This window comes from Loxodonta africana, chromosome 1 (genome assembly GCF_030014295.1).
Source record: "Loxodonta africana isolate mLoxAfr1 chromosome 1, mLoxAfr1.hap2, whole genome shotgun sequence".
Classification (NCBI taxonomy): domain Eukaryota; kingdom Metazoa; phylum Chordata; class Mammalia; order Proboscidea; family Elephantidae; genus Loxodonta; species Loxodonta africana.
The window spans coordinates 190,779,517-190,803,058 of NC_087342.1; the positions used below are offsets into that span (position 1 = coordinate 190,779,517).

At 42.2% G+C, this 23,542-nt stretch overlaps 1 protein-coding gene across 5 annotated transcripts in view; it reads left to right on the forward strand.

Annotated features, from left to right (window-relative positions):
- Positions 1-407: 407 nt before the first annotated feature.
- Positions 408-23,542, forward strand: part of RNF217 (ring finger protein 217) — a 155,214-nt gene continuing 132,079 nt past the window's right edge. For all 5 annotated transcript variants that reach the window (XR_010322855.1, XR_010322854.1, XM_064290429.1 and 2 more), the window contains exon 1: positions 408-1,292. Coding sequence is in view for 3 of the 5 variants with exons in the window: in XM_064290429.1 (XP_064146499.1) it covers positions 423-1,292 (870 nt within the window). In the remaining 2 variants the exon portion in view is untranslated. The remainder of the gene's footprint in view (positions 1,293-23,542) is intronic.

Here is a 23,542-nt window from a genome sequence, read left to right on the forward strand (position 1 = left end):
CCCGCGCGGCTTGCAACGGGGGCCGGCGATGGCGCGGTACTGACGGCCGCCTCCTTGGGGACCCTCTCCGCCCCTGCCCGGGGCTCGTGGGGGCCGCGGCGCCACTAGAAGCTGCATGCGGGGCGGGCGCGCCGGCGCCTGGAGCGAGCGGCCCTCAGCGTCCCGGAGGCGGTGCCCGGCCAAGCCAGAGGACGAGGAGGCGGAGCGGGCCGGGCCGTGCTCCCCTTGCGCCGCGGCCCCGGAGCAGGGGCACCCCGGAGGGAGCGCGGGGCGTCCCAGCTCCGGAGGAGGGACCCGGAAGCAGAAGCGAAGCCGCGAGTGGAGCCGAGCCGCTGCCCCCGCTGCCCGCCGGCGCCGGGTGGGGGTCCCGGCAGGGGTCCCAGCGGCTGGATGGGCAGCGGCGGCGCGGGCCGCAGGCGGCGATGGGCGAGGAGCAGAGCACGGTGAGCGGCGGCGGCGGGCCACAGGAGGCAAAGATCTCCGCCGGCGACGCCGCGGGCCACCCCGAGCCCCCACGACCGCGGGGGGACAGCTCCGGGGCGCCCAGATCGCGCGCGGACTCCGCGGAGCCGAGCGGCAGCGGCTGCGGAAGCAACTCGGGTTGCGCGGACACGAGCGCCCCGGAGCCCGCGAGGACCCGGGGGGCCCTGGGCTGGAGGAAGAGCCAAGCGCCGGGGCAGCCCGCGGGACTGGCACTCGCCGGGCCCCTCAAACCCCAGACTTTGCAACAGCAGCTGGAGGAGGAGGAGGAAGCTGGGGACCGAACCGAGGGAGGGGATGAACAGCATGAGGCGCCCCCCAGCGAGGAGCCAGAGTCCAGGATCCGCGTCGGGCTCCCCGACGGGTTGGTTCTGGACGTGCTGGGCCCCCGGCGCCCACCCCCAGCAAAGAGACACGTATTCTGCTCCGTGTACTGCGTGGAGAACGACCTGCCCGAGGCCTCCGCTACCGAGCAGCTCTCGCCACCCGCGTCGCCACCTCCAGTGCCGATGCCTAGTCCTTCCAGTCCTCCCGCCTCTTTCCCCAGCCCCCGGCCATCCCTTCCAACCGATCCCCTCTCCTCCGACGGCGGCAGCATTGAGCTAGAGTTCTACCTGGCGTCGGAGGCATTCTCCGTGCCCAGCCTATTGGGAGCTCCACCCTACTCTGGCCTGGGTGGGGTAGGGGATCCTTATGCGCCCCTCATGGTGCTGATGTGCCGGGTGTGCCTGGAAGACAAGCCCATCAAGCCCTTGCCCTGCTGCAAGAAGGCCGTGTGCGAGGAGTGCCTCAAAGTCTACCTGAGCTCCCAGGTAACTTCACCCCCTTCTGTAGCCCTTTCTGTTCCCCATTCGCCATTCCAAATCACTGGCAAGGAAGTCCCTCGTGGGGGCTCCCTGCCCAGAGGAAGAGACGTTGAGACACCCTTACTGAGGACCTCTTTCAGTTTCTCACTTCTCAGTTGTGGCTGTTGTAATCATATTATTTAAGTGTGTTTTGTCCTCACTGGTTTGTTTGACTGGAATTTAACTTTTCGGAGCTTCAGGCTTTGGTTGGCACCCCGGAAGGGACAGGGCACACTGATTTGTCCTCTACCTATTTCCTTTACTAGATTGGTGAGCAAGAGCTTGCCTAAAAAGAGAGCAATGAGAGTGCCTCACTGGTGTGGTATCCCAAAGACTAATAGTGAGCGCGCATATAGTAAATATTTATTGAGCTGGTGAAGGGTTGAAATTTATATTTCTGATCCATGATACCTGAATTTTTTATTTTGCGCCATTTATTTATTCCAGCAAAGGGTACATTTTTTCTTCCATTGATTTATTCCTTGGCTCGCTTTTTCAGTTTTCTTTTTCCACAGTGAAGTTGAAGTACTTTTCTTCTCTAAAGTTGTAAGCCAGCACAGTACTTTATTTATTTATTTATTTTTAAATAGGGAAACAAAGCAAAATAAAGCAAAGTGAGCCTAAGAGACTTAACAAAACAAGCGTTGGTGGCTGATGAAAGTTAGTTACTTCCTTGGCCTCTTAGTTGAAAGTTTTTTTCCCCCCTCGGGAAGCTTAAGAGTGCAGTAAGACCAGCCTGCCTTCACTAATGGTGAATGCGTTCCTCCTGCAGTTTTCAATCTGTTACTTCTCTGCCAGGGTTTTGCACAATCTGAAATGCCCTTTGATCCCGTGTCTGATTGTCCTAGGCCTATTCCTCTTTCAAAATCCTGACTGTTCAGGTGCCAGCTCTTCTGTGTAGCTTTGCCTCAGTCCCCACCCCTCACTCCCCAGGCCACCACTTAATATACTTTCAAAATACTTCTGTGTATTTTATGTGCACTGAAGTTGTTCTTTATGTGTCTGTTTGTCTTGCTAGACTGTATGGACACCGTCTCATAGTCCCCGTATCTGGTAGTTTCACGTTGAGTCCCTTTCACGTAGTAGGTATTTAGTAAGATTGACTAAAAGGAACTGATCAGGGGTACACCCAGTGTTGTTCCTCTGAATTTTGGGGCGAATCCATGCCTGGGCCTAGGCTCAAAGTGTGTACTGTGCCCAGCTGAAAGTGCAGAGGAAACTTAGACAGAACAGAGTGTTACACAAACAGTAATTTGGCTAAAAAACTGGAAATTACCCAAATGCCGGTGAGAGACTATGATGTCTCTTTCATGCCTTATCCACAAACAGATACTTACCTAAAACAGGAGGAATGTCTGCAGCTCATTGTGGTAGTTTTTATGACATCACCATCAAACAAATATTTATTGGTGTCTTTCTTGTGCACAGCCCTATGGTGGTATTCATACATTACCAACACATGGGCCCTACTCCAAGGAAGCCACTGTGAGAGCAGATGTGTGCACAAAAACAATACAGGGTAGCCTGGGATGAGATGTAAACACAGTAACAATGCTGGGTAGCACTTATTGTCAAATGCTGGATACAAATAAGGTGATTTTAGAAGTTCAGAGAAGGTAGGCATGGTGGCTTGGGGTACCCTGCTCTGCAGTTTGCTTTCCTTAAAGTGGGCCCTTTCCCTAAAACTTTTTTTTTTTTTTTTTAACCAACATACGATAGTTTTAGGCAGTCAATATTTTGGTCTCTAATGGAGAGGAGAAGGGGGGACGGGCGTGAGTCAAGTGGTCACTTCACTGCATAACTACTAAAAATGCCTCTGAAATAACGTAGTATCTAAAGCTTATCTGCAGGATTTATGTTTGTCTGTTCCTGGCCTTCTTCCAAATTATTTGACAGAACCGCCAATAAAGAAAAATATACATTATTGAAAATAATACACAACAAAAAAAGATGAGTCATGCATGCATGCTTCCACCTCAGGGCTTTTGCACATGCAGTTCCCTGTTCCTGGAATATCCCCTGGTTGTCTCCTTCTCCTTCCACCTTCAGGTCTGTATTCAGTTGTCACCCACGTGGCCTTCTCTGACCACCCAGGGTAAAGTTAAGTCTCGGCCCCACCCCACTCCACTCGCCATCTCCTTAACTGCTTGCCTGTTTTTCCACATCACTTAATCTCTCTGTGCCTCAGTTTCTTCAGTGAAATGTAATAACCCACCAGTTCTAAAGCAAAACAAGATCAAGCTGCATGGTGGTTTTGCTGCCTTACTGAACCATTTCCAAAGGAAATAGTTAGTTCTTTATTTCTTACAAGGTTTCTTAGGTTTGACAGAAGTAAATCTGTCAAGCCTGAACTTGCAGGGTTTTTGAGTCCTTTTAAGATAAAATGATATATTTGAAATAAAGCAATATTAGTGAGTTTTTTGTTTGTTTACTATTTGTTTTGAATTTGTGCCAGATCCTTGGTGCATCATTTAACATCATTTACAAAAATAAAGCAGAGTCCCAATTAAGCATTTTATGAAAGCTTTAAAAATGCAGATTAAATATGAATTGGAATATTGCCTGATTAAAATAAATTCTTCTACAAAGAGATGTTGAGTTCTTTGAAAGCAGATACGGACTTGAAAGAAAGGATTTTGAATGATAAGTCTCCTTCCATTAGTGCCATGAACTGAGTGTGTGCCAGTGGCCAATGGGTAGGTGTTAGGACTATTTAAGTACAGGCATAGCAGATTTTTTAGTGAATTAATACCTCCATACCGTGGTTTAAAAATAATAGTTTCATGTTTCAAAACGTAATTCTTCCTCCTCTAGTTATTGATGTGACTGTGGCTCAGGGGAACCAGTTCTTCTTAGTGAAATGACTTCCCATTGTAGCAAGTACCATCCAGTTTCTGAATGCCCTGGCAAAGGGTAGAACTGATAGATTGTAACTCTTTGGTGTGATATAGCAAGTGTTAACTTAGAGGCTATAGAGTACCAGGACAGACACTAGAAGTTACGTTAGCTTATATAGCCTGAGTAAATAAATCCTTGGTATAAATTTTAGAAGCACATTTCTCAGTGACCTGTGTTAACATACGTGAATATGGCTAAAGCACACAGCCCCAGTGATGTCTGCAATCTCCTATGGGTCACTGAGCTTTCATAAGTGTGGACCTTCTTATCTGGTGTGGCCTTTATTGCATTTTCCTAGGAAGAAAGATTATCTGTTGCTTCTGTGTTTAATCGAGTGATATTGCAGCCATTTCAGAAATTCTCCACAGGTATCGTTCCTTTATGATTTTGGTTTCAGGTAGGAAAATTTGTTATAAATATGGTGTTACTATTTAGTACATTAGATAAAGGAAGGAGAGAGTTGGGCACCCTAAGGGGCTTTCTAAGGTAACAGCTGCTGTGGCTTTCACCACTCTGCTTAGAAGTGCTACAAATTGGCAGATGAATATAAATTGGAATGTGTACACCTGTCAAAGGGTATTAATAGAGGCAAGCAACGCATTTCTACAGATTGTGGACAAAACAGCTGCTAGGATGGTAATATCCTAAAATGACTGTCTACTAGTCACCCTGGAATCAGTGACCTAGGGTTGAAAGCTTATGTATCCTATTATTAATCTCTGAGTCATTTAGACTTTCATGGGTAAAGGTGTAACAGAATTTTTTTTTTTTTTCCTTTTAAACTGTGAGGCAATCTGAATGTTTTTAGAAAATTTTCTGTTCAGTGTTGTTGTTGATAGTTGCCATCAAGTTGATTCTGACTCATGGAGACCCCATGTATACAGAGGAGGACTGTTCCTTCGGGTTCATTGTGGGGTTTGAACTCATTTGTCTTCTCACAGGTGAATTTACATAATGCTGTCATGCCAGGTGTGATTTTGGTAGCCCTGAAAAACGTAAAGAATCATATGAGACTGAAATCTGTTTTAAAGTCATTTTACAAATTTGAAAAGTGAGAATTAAGTAATATATAAGCATATCCTTTTATGTACTATACACACACGTGGTTTAGATATTTGTATATACTGGGAGGGGCCTGAGGTAACATTTGCTTTTACTCCTTATTGACTCATCCCCTTATTTTCCTTTTCTGTCTCTGCTTCATTTCTCTTTGGTAATTTTCTTTTCTCCTCCTGGGCATGGAATCACTATTTTTTCTGCCTCCTCTCTGTGAGGTTTTTATTAAACCAATCCTCTTGGAGAATTGAAATTTCATTTTAACAGGCGTTTGATTTCTGCAAAGGAATCCCCTGAGTGCTGAGCCTTGAGGCCAGCAGGACCAGGTCCAGGCACTGCACGGGTGTTCCCCTTCCCTTCCCTCCAGCTGTCTGGAGATGAGGCTGCATGGAGAAACCCTGCGTTGTGCTCCCTGGCCTAAAAGATCTCAAATAACATTTGAGTACTACTTATTTACCTGAGGTGTCAACTGAGACCTTTAGAGTAGTGATTTTTTTCCTCCTCAAGTAGAGCTTAGCTTTTGTACTTGAAAGCTCTTCCTTACTCCTAATGTAAAAGCGTTTTGTGACAATATAGACAGATACCTGAGTGTCTTAAAATTAATTTATTCATTTATATCAGTTATGCATTTAATATTTATTGAGTACCTGTATACTTAGCACCACGAATGTGCTAGTGATACTCTCTAAATGCACTAAATACCCTCAAAGGGCCATCTGAGAGCCTTGTTACCAATATTTGGTCCTAGCTTTATCTGGGGTGTAGATAAGCTTTTCTCTAAGCTGTTCTCTTCCCTCCTCTGCTTCCTGTCTGGGAGGTTGTTATTAAACCGGTCCTCTGACACCAGCAAACCTTTTCTCAAGCGTAATTCCTTATATTATATTTAACTTAAAGGGATACATCAGTCCATTAATTATTTCTTAATACATGTATTTCTAAGAGCTCTTTGTAATCGTTAGAAATAGAATATTAATAGTAAAGATCATATTTAAAATATTTATTACTTATACTTAAAAGAAAACATAATTTTGCTGCATTTGTTTTGGATCATTCCTGACAACATGGCAAATATTTAAAGTTTTATTTATTTATTTAGTTCAAATTCACTTTGTCAGAAGAGTTTTATAACTAAGTGAAACTTCACAAATCAAGTTCTGTCTTAAAATAGGAATTCCATATATATGGAAAGAAAACTCCCAGCTTATTTCATTCACCTTTAACTTTATTAGTCTGTTTGCCCCATCAATTCTGAAGTACACTTGAGTTTCTAAGTTTCCAGAAATTATAAGAGCAAGCACTTACTGAGCCTCTACTATTTTGTGAGCATTTTACGTGCATTTTATTTTTTAATTCACTTACATATTGAATACCTGTTACTTTTCAAGTATTTTTGTATGCGTTGTGGTTACAGGGAACAAAAACAATAAAGCTCCTGGCTTTAATGAGTTTATATAGTCATCTGGAGAGGAGATTGACAATGAAATAATATATTAAGAGATAATAAGCGCTATGAAGAATGAGAAACAAGGAAAGAGTGATAAGAAATCCTGGGGGAGGAGTTGTTCTTTATATATTTATAGTTTTTTGGGGACATTCTCAGGGAGGGTTTGTTTTACAAGGTGACTTTTGAGCAGAGACCTTCATGTCAGTGGGGAACAAGCTGTGAGGATATATGGCAGAATAGCAAATATCATGTTCCAAGGCAGGAGGGTGCTTGACATGTTCAGGAATGGGAAGGAGATCCATGTGACTGAAGCAGAGGGAATGAGTTGGGGCATGGTAAGAAGAAGACCACCACACTGGGTTGGAAGGAGTTGGGTAAGCCAGTCTCATTGGGCTTTAAGGCCGTAAGGAACTTTGTTGTCTCTGAGTATGGTGGGAAGCTCTAAGAAAGAAGGCCTTGAGCAGAGGAGTAACCAGACATGACTTAACCTTTAAAAGAGTCATCTAGTGCTGCTATAATACCACAAGTGGATGGCTTTAACAAAGAAAAATTTATGCCTTCACAGTAAAATAGCCTAAAAATCCAAATTCAGGGTTTCAGGGCGAGGGGAAGGCTTTCTCTCTCTGTCAGCATTCTCATCGGTCTTCCCCTGGGCTAGGAGCTTCTCTGTGCAGGGACTCCGGGTCCAAAGGACATACTCTGCTCCCAGTGCTTCTTTCTTGGTGGTGTGAGGTCCCCTCTCTGTTTGCTTCCCTTTCCTTTTTATCCCCTGAGAGATAAAAGGTGGTGCAGGCCACACCCCAGGGAAGCTCCCTGTACATTGGATCAGGGATGTGACCTGGGTAAGGGTGGCCTTACAATCCCACCCTAATCCTCTAACATAAAATTACAGTCACAAAATGGGGACAACCACACAATACTAGGAATCATGTTCTAACCAAATTGACACATATTTTGGGGGGTCACAATTCAATCAATGACAGGAGGCAAGAGTGGAAATAAAAAGTTCAGTTAGAAAACTATGGCATAATCCAGAGGAGAGATAATATAGTTCAGACCAGGATGATAGAGGCAAATATGGTTTGCAGTGGTTCAATTTTGAGTAAATTATGATGATAGATATGGCAGAATTTGCTGGTGATTGGATGTGGCATAAGAGAAAAAGAATCGAGAATAAACTTGGGTTTTGGGCCCAAGCAATTAAAAAAATGGAGTTGACATTTAATAAGATAAGGAATACTGTAGAAGGGGGAGCCCTGGTGATGCAGTGGTTAAGTGCCACAGCTGCTAACCAAAAGGTCAGTAGATCAGATCCACCAGCCACTGCTTGGAAACCCTAGGCAGTTCTGCTCTGTCCTATATGGTCACTATGAGTCAGAATCAACTGGAGGGCAATGGGTTTGGGCTTTTTTTTAAATTTTTATTTGTAATACTGTAGTAGGAGTAGGTTTAAGGAGAATCAGGAATGCATGCTAAGTTTGAAATGTCATTTAGACGTTCATGAAGGAATGCTGAGTAGACAGTTGGAGTCTGGATTCGGAAGAGAGCTTTGAATAGAAGTTACAGATTTGAACATTATTGGCATATAGGTGGCATTTAAAGCTGTGAGACTGGCTGAGGTCACCTGGTGATAGTAAATAGAGGAGAATTGATTATTGCGTCTGGGCACACAGGTGTTTAGAAATATGGAGTCTCTCCCTGGGTGGGGAAATATGCTCAGCTGCTAATGTGCTGGCTGAATCCACCCAGAGATTCTTCAGAAGAGAGGCTTGGTGATTTACTTCTGAAAAATTACCCATTGAAAATGCTATGGTGTACAGTTCTACTGTGACATACAGGAGGTCCCCATGAGCCAGAATTGGCTCCATGGCAACCGATACAGTATAGGGACATATGGATGAACCAGCAGGGAGTCTGAAAGGGAATGGATCAATTAGTCAAGAAGAGAACCAAGGTAGAATGGTTACCTGAAGTCAAACAAAGACAGTGTTTTCAAAAAAGGAGAGGGTAATTATCTGGGTCAAATGATTTTGATAGTTACAACAGGATGGGGGTTGAAATTGACAGTTGAATTTCCCAACAAGGAGGTCATTGGCAGCCGCGACTGATGCCAGTGATATCATTAGGGAGGTGACACCAGAGTTGGTGGCAGTGGAGGAGAGGCCACCAAGATAGTGATGTCACTAGGGTTGTTGGTGTCACTTGTCACCTGGTGTGGTAACTCGTCAGTCCTCCCTCTCCCACCTGCCAGTTGGGCAGAGAGGAGGGTCTCTGCCTTGGCCAGTGGGAGTGAGGAGAAGTTGTGGAGAGCTGCAGGGGCCCTACCCATGGCAGGGGGAGTTCCACTGGCCAGCCCTACCCATGCCATGGGGGGGGAGTGACACCATGAGTTACCATACTAGGTGATACCAATCCTGGTGATGCCACCGACCTATGCTGTTTTAATTGGCTGTGGTGGTATTGGCTTTCTGATTGAGCGAGTTCTAGAAAGAACTGGAAGAGAGGATGTGGAACAGTGAGTTTTCAACAGCTCCATTCCTGTGCTGCAGGTAGCATTGTGCTACATGAAGAAACTCAAGGTTAAAGAGGGTAAGTAACTTGCTTTACATAAGTAGAAAATGGCAAAATAGGATTTAAATCCAGGTCTCCTAGGTGCTAAAATCCATGGTCTTTTTACATCATTAAGAAAGTATTATTTTAATTTTAAGCTAAGTATGCTTATTTTCTTTTTCCTTTAAATTAATATCTTTACTGTTCAAAATCACAAATCCCTCAATCCAAGAAGGAGGAGAAAAGTAATTACATGTTTTGAGTAAGTAGAAGGCTCTTAACCAAACTCAGATACAGTGAAAGATTTTTACCAAACTCAGCTTTTGATCTTCATGTAAGAAAATAAAGAGGAATTCAGAAAAACGATTATTTGACTTGCTAAGTTTTAATGGCAGCACATCAAGAAGAATATGCTTAACTCTCTCTTAACTCTCTGGCAGTTATTTTTGTTTTTATTGCAGCTTTCGCTTATTTTAACATCTCTTTACGGATGAGATGTCATCATGATCCTGTCCAAAGTCCTCCTCTCTTCTCACTTTATATACTATTAGTGGGGCCATTTCATCTATTCCCATGGTTTCAAGTAACACTTACTTACTGCTGACTTTCAAATGCTTCTCTCTAGTCCAGATCATTCCTCTTACCTTCAGTACCATATGTCCATCTCTCTCCTGGGCATTAACACTTTGATGTTCCACCCACAGCCACCTTAAACTTAACTTCTCAAAACTAAGTCCCTCTTTATTATTCTCTCACATACCCCTAGAGCCTTGCTCCTCTTTGGGGATTCTCTGTTCTGTGAGTTTTACGCAGGTCAGAAGCTTGAGTCATCATTGGGTTCTTCCTCTTCCTCACCTCCTTCATCTAAGTAATCACCAAGTCCTTTCAATTCTACCTCCTAATAATATTTCTATATTCTCCTTTCCTTTTCTTCATTTCTGCTGTCATTTCCTTTGCCCAGACTTCACCATTTCTTTCTTGGATTCCATCAAGAGCTTCCTACTTGGTCCCAGTGCTCCAGTCTTGACCATCTCTTGCCTGTTCTCTACACTGCAGCCGGAGTGTTCTTTATAAAATGCAGGACTGAACTTGGCATTCCCAGTGTGGGCCTTTCGAAGTCTGCCTCTTGCACTTAGAATAGAATCTAAACTTTCTAACATAGCTCGGATGTCCCTGAGTGATCTGGTACCTGTTTACCTTTCCAAACTTTGTTTCCCATCAAGTACCCTCTAAGCCTATAGCTATATTAAACTTGTTTTTGTTCCTTGAAATTTCCATGACTCTCTTAATTATGAGCCTTTCCCTATGGTGACATGAGGCTCTGTCTCAGGGTACCCTCTTTCTTTCCATGCTCCCCCAACTTGCTCTTTACCTTTCACTCCCATTCATTCATCTAGTCTGAGTTGAGACATTTCTTCCTGTGAGAATCCTTATTGACCGCATATGTGGATTACACACCCTTCTTATATTTTTTGGTAATCCTCTATACTTACTGTGACATACTTCATACTGTATTTAAATTGCCCACTTCCTGTTCTGTGCTCCCATTAGACTATAAAGCTTGATGCAGGTAGAGACCTTATTAATCCTTTTGATGATTAATTGCCAAGTTCTTGGTATATTGTAGGCATGAAATAAGTATTTGTAAAGTGGATCTATTTTAGTATTGATGTTTATTGTTGAAATAAACAGCCAGTATGATATTTTCAAATGAAAGTCTCAGCATTTCATTATCTTGCTTAAAGTCCCTTAAGACCTTCCCATTGCTCTGTTCATAGAACTACTGAGAAAGTTGGTCCTCCGCTTTCCTCTTCAGCCCTTCCATCCCTCACTCTAGCGCTCTTCTCTCCAGCCATAGTGTACTTTTTTGGCTTAATTTCTCCTCATCCTTCAGATCTCAGCCTTTCTATAGTCAACAGACTGAATCAGTCCTGTGAATACTCTCAGAGACCTCTTTATTCTGTTGTCATTGTGCTTATCCACTTACAGAGTTATATGCTTGTGCGGTGATTGGATATTTGATTAATTAGCTACCCCCGCCCCACATACCCTGTTCTTCAAGCTGTTTTCTTACCTAGCACCTAGCACAGAGCACAGAACAGAGTTGTGCTCAATAAATATTTGCTGAAAGAGTGACTGATGGAAAATAAATTATGCTATGTTTAGGTTAGGAGAAGAAGTAAGGTAAATATTTGAATCTGGTTTTGTGATATCTTATTCCAAAATATACACACTTGCATTTTGAATGCAATAGAATACTATGACCTGAGACTTTATCCTGTCATCTCACCTGTCAGCGAGGTGCTGCTTCTTTAATTATATTAATTATAATATCTCTTTCTGGTTACTGTACCTCCTGCTTAACAAATTCTTCCAGCATCTAGTGGCTTAGGACAGCCATTTTATTTTGATCATGATGTTGTGGATCAGGAATTTGGGAAGGGCTTAGCCGGTCAGTTCACACTTGGGATTTCTCTTGTTGTTGTGTTCAGATGCCAGCTCACTGACTTGGCTGGCAGCTGATGCTGGCTGTCTACCTGAGTGCCTACCTGTGATCTGGCCAGCATAGCAATCTCAAGGCAGTGGGATTTCTTAATAGAGGCTGGCTTCCCCCAGAGCCAGCATCCCAAGGGGACCCAGTGAAAGCTGTGTGATCTTTCCTGCCCTGGCTTTGGAAGTCACTCAGCATCATTCCCACTGCATTTTATTGGGCGTATAGCAGTCATAAGCCTGCCCAGCTCTAAAGGGAAGGAACATACAACCCAACTTATTTGTGTGACTGTCAAATAATTTGGAATCGTGTTTTAAGCTGTCATAATATTTCAGACAAAAATCAGAAATGTAGTGAATTTAGGTAGTAAAAGTTTTTTTTGACCCTGAATTTGTCAATTTAAAAAAAATATTTCATGTCGTCTCATTCATTTAATCAGTTACTTCTACTTCATATTATTCTATTGATTAATGTTCTTTGGTGCTAAGTTTCTTTTGTACTTTATTCTTGAATAACAAATGATAATAGTAAAGATTCACTTAGTTTTAAGTAAAGCTTACATAAAGGCAGTTCTCTTTTAAAATTTAACATTTTAGATAGCTCCATTGTAACTGAAGTATCTTAAGATTGAGGTCAGCTTCTGATTATTTTGATTATTAACACCACTTAAATTATTCCATATCATCTAATTGCCTTTTCATGATATCAAAATTTTAGCTTGACTGCTAGTTAAAATATTATTTAAAAAAATTAAGAGTATCTTTCTGAATACAAGGAATTGATGTAGCAGTATCTTTTGTAATCCAGGCATATTCTATGCATTAATAATATTACATCTATAAGACCTTAGAATTAACCACCCAACAAGTTAAATTTGTTAACTTGACCCACAGTTGGATTTTTATTGTTTGTTCGGGAGATTTTATTGTTTGATTAGTGTGTTCTTGTATTTATTTATGACCATGTTATGTTGTTGGTGTTAGTTGCCATTGAGTTGATTCTGACAAATAGTGCCCTCATGTGTGCAGAGTAGAACTGCTTCATAAGGTTTTCAAGGCAGTGACCTTTCAGAAGCAGTCACCAGGCCTGTCTTCCAAAGCACCCCAGGGTGGGTTTGAACCACCAACCTTTTGGCTAATTGTTGAGCACTTAGCCATTTGTGCCACCAAGAGACTCCATTTGGGTAGGTAATCATTTAAGTTTCCAGAAGCATATAGGTTGTACTCAGAAATTTCTACCTGGTCGAGAATCACTGTATTTTGAAGCAGAAGTGGTATATTGCTTTTATCAAGTACCTTGTTTCTTCTTTTTCCTGGCTCAGGTAACCAGATGCTGGTCTTATTCATTCATGTGAATGACTAATCCCTTTTTAAATCTTTCTAAGCTACTTGCCTCAATAATATTCTCTACTGTAAGATTCAGAGAGTAATTGTAGGCTACCTAGAAAATTACTTCCCTTTTTGTGGTATTGATTTTTGCCCTATTTCCTTACATGATGTCTTAGGCTGGGTTCTCTAGAAGAGTAAAATCAGTGAATCGTATGTATATATGTACTTGGCTCATGCAGTTGTGGAGACTGGCAAGTCTCAAATCCGTAAGTCAGGCATCAGGCTGCAGGCTTCTCCTGATAGCATGGTTGCAGGAGCTGACAAACCCAACATCAGCAGAGCAGGATGAAAGCTTCTGGCTCACGGGGTTCCAGGAGCTGGCAGATCCCAAGATGTGCAGGTCAGCCAGCAGGCTGCTGGCTCACATCTCAAAGACCAGAGGTTAGGGGTTGTAAAAATGGCATGGAGGTGGTGTCTGACCTTCTCTAACTTCACAAGGAGAAAGGAGAATCAAGATCAACAGTTCAAGTCTGATTCCTATGAGGCCAAGGTCAGGGATACCTCCTCTTTCCGCCATTTTTACCAATAATCCAGGCAACAATCTTCTTCACCTCTACTATGTAATATCAATCCGATTTTCCCTTAGTAATCAGGATCAGTCACACGAGCCAAGGCAGTAACTCTCTTCTTTGCCTGTTGATCCAAGGCATGAGGATCCCAAAGTGGCCAAGTGGCATTCTTAACTTCCAGTTCAATGAAATCAGTTGTGTCTCCTGGTGGGAGCATTTCTCCTTTTGTAACTAAGACCTTTAGATGCACAGAGAATACGATCATGGGGATAGGAAGCAAAATTTTGTGAGTGAGTACTAGGGGTAATAGTGAGTGGTTCCACTCCTGTTTCCACCCCTTGATTCCTGGACGTATGAATCCTGACTATGGGAGAAACAGTGCCATAAATTGGATGCTGATTTGGAGCTTGTACAGCCTCCTGGAGAACCTTTCCCCAACCCTGTAAAGTATTGCCACCTAGCTGCCATTGTAATTATGCCTTTAGAAGGCCATTCCATCTTTCTGTCAAGCCAACTACTTCAGGATGATGGGGGATGTGGTTAGACCAGTGAATTCCATGAGCATGGGCCCATTACTGCACTTCATTTGTTATGAAGTGAATTTCCTGATCCAAGGCAATGCTGTGTGAGATACCATGATGGTAGATAAGGCATTCAGTAAGTCCATGAATGTTAGTTTTGGTAGAAGCATGGTGTGCATGCAAGGCAAATCCAGAGTGTCTGTCCCAGTAAGAACAAAATGCTGTCCTTTCCATGATGGAAATGGTACAGTGTAATTGACCTGCCACCAAGTGCCTGTTTGATCACCCTGAGGAATGGTGCCATATGGGACTCAATGTTGGACTCTTCTGCTGACATATTAGACACTCAGCAGTGGCTCTAGCCAAGTAGGCTCTGGTGAGTGGAAGTTCATGTTACTGGACCCATGCATAACCTCCATCCTTGCCACCATGGCCACTTTGTTCATGAGCCCATTGGGCAATGACAGGAGTGGCTGGAGAAAGGGCATGACTGGCTTCCACAGAACATGTCATCATATCCTCTTGATTGTTAAATTTCTCCTCTCCCGAGGTTACCCTTCGGTTAGCATTCACATGAAACACAAATATCTTCACTTTTTTTAGTGCATTCAGAGAGACCTAGCCATATACCTTGTCCCTATACTTTCTTGTCACCAATTTTCCAGTCATGGTCCTTGCAAGTCCTTGATCATCCAGCCAAACCACTGGTCAGAGCCCATGGATCAGTATACAGTCACACACTTGGCCATTTCTTCTTCCAAGTAAAGTGAACAACCAGGTGCACTGCTCAAAGTTCTGCCAGTTGGAAGGATTTCCCTTCACTGCTGTCCTTCAGGGAGGTCCCAGAAAGGGGCTGTAGTGCTGCTGTCAGCCACGTTTTGCATGGTGCCTGCATGTCGCACAGAACCATATGTAAACTAGGCATAGTTTTCTCTTCCTCAGTCAGCTGATTGTAGGGAACACCTCATGAACCCACAGGTGCAGACCAGGAGTCAGAAAGTAATGTGACAGGAGTGGAGACCATAGGTATTTGGGCCACTTCCTCATGCAACTTGTGCCTTCAGGTCCTGCTCGAGCCTAATCCTGTATATACCCCTTCCATTTAATGATGAAATGCTGCTGTGAACATCTAACTTTATGACTCTGTTGGTCAGAAAATACCCAGTTCATAACGGGCAGTTCAGGCTGCCTGGTGACTTGGTGGCCCATGGTTAAGTATTCAGTCTCTGCTAAAGCCCAGAAACAAGCTGAAAGCTGTTTCTAAAAAGGAGAGTAGTTATCCGTAGAAGATGGCAGGGCTTTGCTCTAAAACCCTAAGGGTCTACGCTATGATTCAACAATAGGGGCTTGACGAAGACTCCAAACAGCATCCCTATCTACTACAGACACTTCAAGTACCATTGGATCATATGGCCCAAGTGGTACAGTGACTTGCACAGCAGCCTAAACCTGTTGCAGAGCCTTCTCTTGTTCTGGGCCCCTCTCAAAACCAGTAGCTCTTTGAGTAGCACACCCAAATGAGGGATACATTGCCTCCAAAATCCAGAGGCCCACTAGGCATTGTGCCTCCTTTTTAGTTATAGGCAAGACCAGATGCAGCAACTATTCTTCACTTTTGGAGGAATATCTCAACGTGTCCCACATCACTGGACCCCTAGAAATTTCACTGAGGTAGAAGGCACTTTAATTTTTGTTGAGTTAATTTCCCACCCTCTAGTATGCATATGTCTTACCAGTAAGTCTATAGAGTCATTGGTATTTCTTTCTTACTAGATCCAGTCAGCATAATTCCATCAGTGTAATGGACCAGTGGGACATCTTGTGGAAGGGAAAGGCAATTAAGGTTCCTGCAGACTAAAATGTGACATATGACTAGAGAGTTGATATACTCCTGGGGTAGAAGAGTGAAGGTATATTGCTGGCTTTTCCTGCTGAAGGCAAGCTGCTTCTGGTGGTCCTTCAAAACAGCCATGGAGAAAAAGAGATTAGCCAGATCAATAGCTGCATACCAGGTACCACATGTATCAGTTTGCTTAAGCAATGAAACTACATCTGGAACAGCAGTTGGAATTGAAGTCACCACCTCATTAAGTTTATGATAATCTGTTGTAATTCTCCAAGACCAGTCTGTTTTTTGCACAGGCCAAATAGGCGAGTTAAATGGGAATGTGGTGGGAATCCCCACACCTGCATCGTTCAAATTTTTGATGGCGGCAATAATATCTGTAATCCCTCCAGGAATGTGGTATTGCTTTTTATTTACTATTTTCCTAGGTAGGGGCAGTTGTAATGACTTCATTTGGACTTGCCAACTGTAATGACCCTTACTCTACGTGTCAGGAATCTACTGTGGGGCTTCTTCCAGTTGCTGAGCATGACTATTCCAATTATGCAGTCTGGAACTGGGGAAATCACTACAGGATGGGCTTGGGGACCCACTGGACCCATTGTGAGATGGACCTGGTCTAAAACTCCATTACTAACCAGACCTCCATACGCTCCCACTCTGACAGATGGGCCACAGTGACATTTTGGGTTTCCTGGAATTAGTGTCATTTCAGAGCCAGTGTCCACTAATACCCAAAAAGTCTGATTATTTTCTTTTCTCCAGTGAACAGTCGCTCTTATAAGAGGCTGTAGGTCCCTTTGAGGAAGACTGAGAGAAGGATTAACAGTATAAATTTTTGGCAGTGTAGTGGGGTCCTTCCTTAAGGGGACCCTGCTTCCCCTTCATTCAAGGGGTTGTGGGGCTGTAAACTCGCTCAAGTGTGAGAGCTGATTGGGAGGCCATAACTATGCTGGCAATTTGAGTTGGACTGCCTTTCACCTGCCCTAGAATTCATCTGTTTGGACAGATCAAATAAATATTTAGTAGAGTTCTATCCTTTTCACTCCTAGAGACATCATGACTAAGTAGCCAACGCCATAAGTCCATATGAGTTATATTATTCTGATTACTGTTTTGACTCTACTGTCTGTTATCATAACCGTGACTACCTTGGCTTTGTTGATGAAGTGTCACCACTTGGGACCCCTACCACCATGGGGTCCAGTCAGCCCCTTTGTAGTTAAGTGTCTTAATTCGGTTAGGGCAGTTCCCACTGTCTAATCCGACTTCCGTAAAATAATGATCACAGCAGTCTTCAAGGATACTGAGGATCCTTTCATAAATTTATTCCTCACCATTGTGGTGAAAGGTGTGTCCTCTGGGCACTCCATGGGTGGGTCTGTGGGTCCAACCTGATAAATACGCTCTAACTGGCCAATTTTCCTAAGCCTTTGTATACCTTTTTCTACAACATACCAAGGCAGGTCTGACATTTTAACTTGATTTAGTGTAGGCCACTGTGTAATCTATGCTTCAGTGAACAAACCAAATAAACTATTAAATTCTTTTCTAACCATTTGAGCCAAAACATTGAATGAAGAATTTGTGCTTAGTGGGCCTGTATCAATAAACTTACCCTAATCCAACTTTATGTTCCTTGCACCATTATCCCATCCTTAATGGCCATTCCCACACATATTCTTCAGGTTTCTGTTTGTATATATTAGAAAAATCAAGCAGTTCTTTTGGAGTGTATTATATCATACCTCCTCATGGGTCACACTGTGTACTTTACCTCTTGGTGTTCTCTGGGACTTAAGTCTAGTTATAGGTCTAGAAGCAAAAATGGGTGGTGAGGGTGGGTCCTGGGGACATTCAGCATTGTTCTGTAAGGCATCTGCCTCAGGTGATGCCCCAGATTCTGCCCCAGGCGATGGCTCAGAAAAAGACTTCAGACACAGCTGGGTTAACCTTACCATACGGGGTAAAATGGAAAATGGTTTTACTGGGGAGGGTTTCTGAGCAGACAAGGATGGAGCAATCTCTTCACTGGAAGTAAGAGGGCTGGTTCTGTTGGCAGGAGTGATTCAACAGAATTTAGGGCTCAGTATCCCCAGTTTCCTGATTATCTGCCCATATGTCCACATCCCAAGTTTCAGGATTCCATTTCTTCCCAATCAATGTCTTCATTTTAACTTCAGACACCATTCAATGTTTGGAATTCAATTGGCATTGTAATTCAGCCACTCTTTTTTTTATGGTAAGACCCTGGTTTTGGTTTTCAATAATATCGGTACTGTTACTACAAGAAATGAGGCTTTCTTTCAGGGCATAAGGGGCAACTTCTAGGTCTTTTCTGTGGCATTTGAGCTGTGACTCTGTAGCCCTGAGCTCATCTCTTTCTTTCACCACTTTGTCTAGCAAAAGCAGGACCAACCAACCAGTTTCTTTATACTTCTCATTCTGACAGAATTGTAGAAAAGTATCAGATATGCAGTCACGCAGAGCCTTGTCTCTCACAAATATTTGATCCATTGGTAGTGATATCTTGCATATATTGCCACCCCACACCATGGATTAGCAGTAGCCTCTTTACTATTAGAGACTTAGTCTTCAGTGCCTTTAAAGCTAGCCAGACTTGAGATCCAGTTCAGAAAACTCATCCTTATGATTTTGTTCCCCTAGAACCACTGTCGGTATTAAGTGTCTTCGGTCTGGTTGAAGCAAAATCAGTTTATCATATATATATAGAGAGAGAGAGAGAGAGAGATTTATCTCAGTTATGGAGGCTGGCAAGTTCCAAATCCCTCAGTCAGGTGTCAGACTGGAGGCTTCTCCTGACTCGGACTCACATGGTTGCAGGAGCTTACAAACCCCAAATTGGCAGGTCAGGTCAAAGGCTGTTGACTCATGGCCCAAGAACTGGAACTCTGAGAGAGCTTTCCCAGAACATCCATATGTGTTGTATGCAGGCCTCCACAGAAACTGGTTATCTTTCAACTGATTGGCTGCTCACATCAGATCTCAAATGGAGGATGGTTACTTACACTGTCTGCCAAACCACTGATAATCATGGCCTAGCCAAGTTGACACATAACCATTACATGTGATTATTGGTGATACTCAGTGTTCATGATGCTTATTAGCTCTGAGTTGCGTGTGGCAAGTCGAATATCACCATAGCTTTTTCCTCTGGTTGCTTTATGATTTAAAACAGCAGGTAAAATAAAACAGTTGCTCATAATATTTTATCAGTGTTTTGCTTTCTTGATAATGACCTTTTTCTCTAGTATCTCCCAAACCCAAAACCAAAACTGTTGCCATTGAGTTGATTCCGACTCATCAGTGACCCTATAGGACAGAGTAGAACTGCCCCATAGGGTTTCCAAGGAGTGGCTGGTGTATCCAAACTGCCGACCTTTTGGTTAGCAGCCGAATCTTAACCATTGTGCCACCAGGGCTCCGCAAGTTTAGTTTATTACCAGGTATATAAGTAGAGCTATTGGATAAGATCAGAAGTGACTTTGATAAGGCCAAATCTTAGTGCACCTGTTTTATATGAACATAAGAGCTGGTGGGGAAAGTGAATTTCTTTCCGCAGTTTGTAGAGAGTAAAGAGTTTTCATTGTCCTGCCAGAGATGTGGGAAGTAATAGGTGCAATCCAAGAGTTCTCATTTTATTCCTACTTTTACCCATAACTCCAGTGTTTTTTGTTTGTTTTCTCATGGTTACCATTTTTCCTCCTCAAGATTGATTATTAAGGAAACTGTTTATAAGTAATAGACTTCTAAAATTAATGTTCTGTGTGCCCGTATATGCTGGTGCTTTATGTTAAAACATGTATGTCAAAACTTAAGTTTATTGTGTATGAAAAGAGAATAATTTACCGACCTTGATTTTTAGAAATCTAAGTAGTCATTTCCAAATAAGTTCATGTATTTAAGGTATAATTGAGCCAACTACCATAGATAACCCTTGAGTCTAGCTTCTTTTGTTAGTTTTTAATGTGTCATAGTGTAATTTATTCCTGCCTTGTGCCTAGGACAAAGGGAAAACTTAGATGGAATGCTTGGAAAGAAAACACTTGACAGGATAGTCATTCTTTTCTAATACTTTGCTTGTATTTTTGTTTAGTTGTCAAGATTTCTGAAAAATATTGTTTCATCATGTCTTCCTCATAAACATGACTAGCATATCTATAAACTTGAAAACAGAATTTTCTAACCTGCTTAGACATCATCCAAAGGAAGAGCTTCAGGGAATTTTTAACTGATTTGTTAAAATATTTTAAAACTCAGCACTTTCTGATTAGTTGTAAGAAGAGCTGATTGGTATCAAAGAAGATGTAAATCTACTGTTTGAATTTCAGCAAAAATGTTTACATAACTGGTGCATGAGACAAAAAATAAGCATTGTGGTTTATTAAGTACAGGCGTCAATGTACTCTCTTCCATTTGCTTCTGTGTGCCTGCGTGAGATGTCTTTTTCCATCATGACAGCCATTAAAACAGAGTATCGAAATAAATTGAACCCATGACCTTAGAAGCCCTGTATCACTGAATACTGAATGAAGATGTTCAAAAATTATGAAGCCATTTCTAACATACTGCTTTCACAGTTATTAATAATTTTATTAGTAATAGCAAAATGTTTTTGTATAATTAATAAAATAAGATGTAAAATACTGTTATAGTATCCTTTTGGTTTGTTATAATCAAGGTGGATTGTCTAGAGCCCTGTTGGTTGGTTCAGGATGGTAATGAGGCTGAGGTCACATACACAGTCTCCTCACAGACTGGTTAACGACATGTTGATCTGTGGTCATAAACTGCCCTTAACCTTACACAGTCATTATCATGAAGTCTCTGCCTGTGATCATAAGACTGTAGCTGAGACAAGATGTATGAATTACTGTTAATTTCATCATCACGTCTGCAAAAACAAATTGAAGCATATGTTCAGTAGATAATGAGTGAATTGCAGAGATTTTTATGTAGAAAAATCTTTCCCTCCATTGGCCAAGACTTTCGTTTCTTTTGCTATAGCGTAGCCATAGGAAATCTGCTTTCTAGTATTCACTTGGTTTAAGGGAATTAAATTTTTGGGGGGGGGGGATGGGCTAAATTATTCTTACTCTATTAAAAATATTTCCTGAGAACAAAATACTTGCTTAGCCTAATGCTAATCACTATGAGAAGACCTATTGTATCTCTGTATAGTAGTCCATGATCCATCTTATTAGAAAGCTGAGAAATTCAATAGCTGAGAGGTAAGCTCTTCATGAAAAGATTATAGAATATTTATGACTAAATTGTATGATGCTGATTGTTGACTTGAGTGGTTCTATGAAGAGAAAGCGGTGTTTATGGAAGTAGAAAAAGCTGAGACTTGGGTATTAAAAGTAGCAGTTGACACATGGGGGAAGTAGGAGAAGAGAGTTGGGGTTGGGCAATTCTTGAAGTGAGGTAGAGCAAGAAGGCACACATAAACACTCAAATACACAACTGTGGAAATAATAGGAGTGGGTGCGGGAGACCGTGACTGGAAAGAGGGGTTCGGATGGGCCATATGGGCCATACGAGTGGAGTGGTGAGAGCTGAACGATGCAAGAATCAGCAAAACGAAGATCTCAGCACAGAGTAAAGCACCACAGGCAGAGGGACTAGAGATGCAAACCAGGGGCTGGCACTGGCATGGTGTTTTTCCAGAACTGAAGAAGGCAGTGTTGTGGCTACTACAGTGCAGGGAGCAGAGGGGAGCATGGTCAGAGATGGGTCAAAAGTAGATGTGGACCAGATCCTATATGAATTGTATGCAATTGTTACTTTATTCCAAATGTGGTGGGAAGTCATTAGATACTTTTCATTTGGGCTCTTCAGTGATCATTAATGTTTTGAAAAAAATTGTTCTGGTTTATATGTGGAGAATGAATTGTGTTTGTGGTGGGGGTCAGCAAGAACAAAATCAGTGAGATGGCTTAGGAGTCAAAGGCAGTAGTCTAGAGCAGAGATGTTGGTGGTTTGCACTAATGTAAAAGCAGCGGAGGTGGTCCTGTCTCATGTCCTGTCATTTGTTGGAGCTCTGTCTTTAAAAGGTGTTCGGCCTTCGTACAGCCAAATGTCATTCTGGGTCTTGCAATTTTTGCCTGTGGAGAGGTCCAAAGTTGTATCATCCCGTGTTCCAGCTGCAGTCTTTATTTTTCAAGCAGCATAGAATTGGCCTCTGTTTAAGCTTCATTTCCCCTGAAGTTACCTGTCCAAAATGGATTTGTGTGTTTTTTTTGAATTGTTGGGTTCCAGAGACACCATGTAAGTCAGTGACTAAAAAATATGGAATCATCTTTTGAAAAAGTGTCAGTAGTTGCCATTTCATTGGTTAAGTGTCAGAATTAATCTATCAAAGAAGTTGAGCTATCCTCTGCTACCTAATTTTTTTGCAAATTATTTTTATTTTCAATTTGATGCTCAACAGTTTGCTTTCACCATTATTTAAAACAGATAGGAACTCTCACCCTCCGTTTACCCACAGATAACAAAGGCCTTACTGGCCAACTTTAGTTCTGAGAAGTTATTTGAATTTTTTGGTAGTTCTGTTTAGCTCTTGCCCTTACTTTTTTGAATTGTTTTAGGTAACTATCATCTTCCCAGTTAATTCCTATTTAACTTTGCATATTTATCTCTTCTAATTCTTGTTTTTTAACTGTGCTCTTTTCTGTTGTCAGATTTACTTCCTCCTCCTCTAATGGGAAAAGTCCCTGGGGTCATGCCTTAACCATAGGGATGGCTGTTTTATTTTGATTGTCCTTTTCTTTGCTTTTAGCAGAGTGTATGTTGATGAAATAACCTCTTAAAGATTTGCATTGTTGATTTTATGCTGAGTAACTCAACCCCTTCTGTATTTTCATTTATTTAGTTCATATAGGAGCGCTGGTGGTACAGTAGTTAAGAGCTCTGCTGCTAACCAAAAGGTCAGCACTTTGAATCCACTAGCCACTCCTTGGAAACCCTATGGGGCAGTTCTACTCTATGCCATAGAGTCACTATGGGTCGGAATCGACTCAACAGCAATAGGGTTTGGCTTTTTTGATTAACCCCCCAAGACTCATGGTGACCCCATGCACAAGAGAATGAAATGCTGCCCTGTCCTGTGCCATTCCTATGATTGGTTGCAGATTGGACCATATATTTTATTAAAAAAGAAAAAAAAATTTTTTTTTTACTGACCATAAAATCAATAATTTCTGTTGGAGGTAATAAAATGTCCATGTGATTTTTTTTTTTTTTTTAAGTGGTAAAACCTCAAATAGTTATCTTTAAAAATAGACTTGTTTGATATGCAGGTTGCCTGGATTTAGAAGAATGTGAACCCTGTACATTTGTTTCATGACAGGAGTTTCAGCTTTCTCTTCATATAACACTTGCCACAGGGTAAATGCGATTTTAAGAAGCAGTAGTTCTACTAAATTTAAAATAATTTCAAGTTAGGTGGTGTGAGCAATCACAGACAGTGGGAACTCTCTGGGAGTACTTCG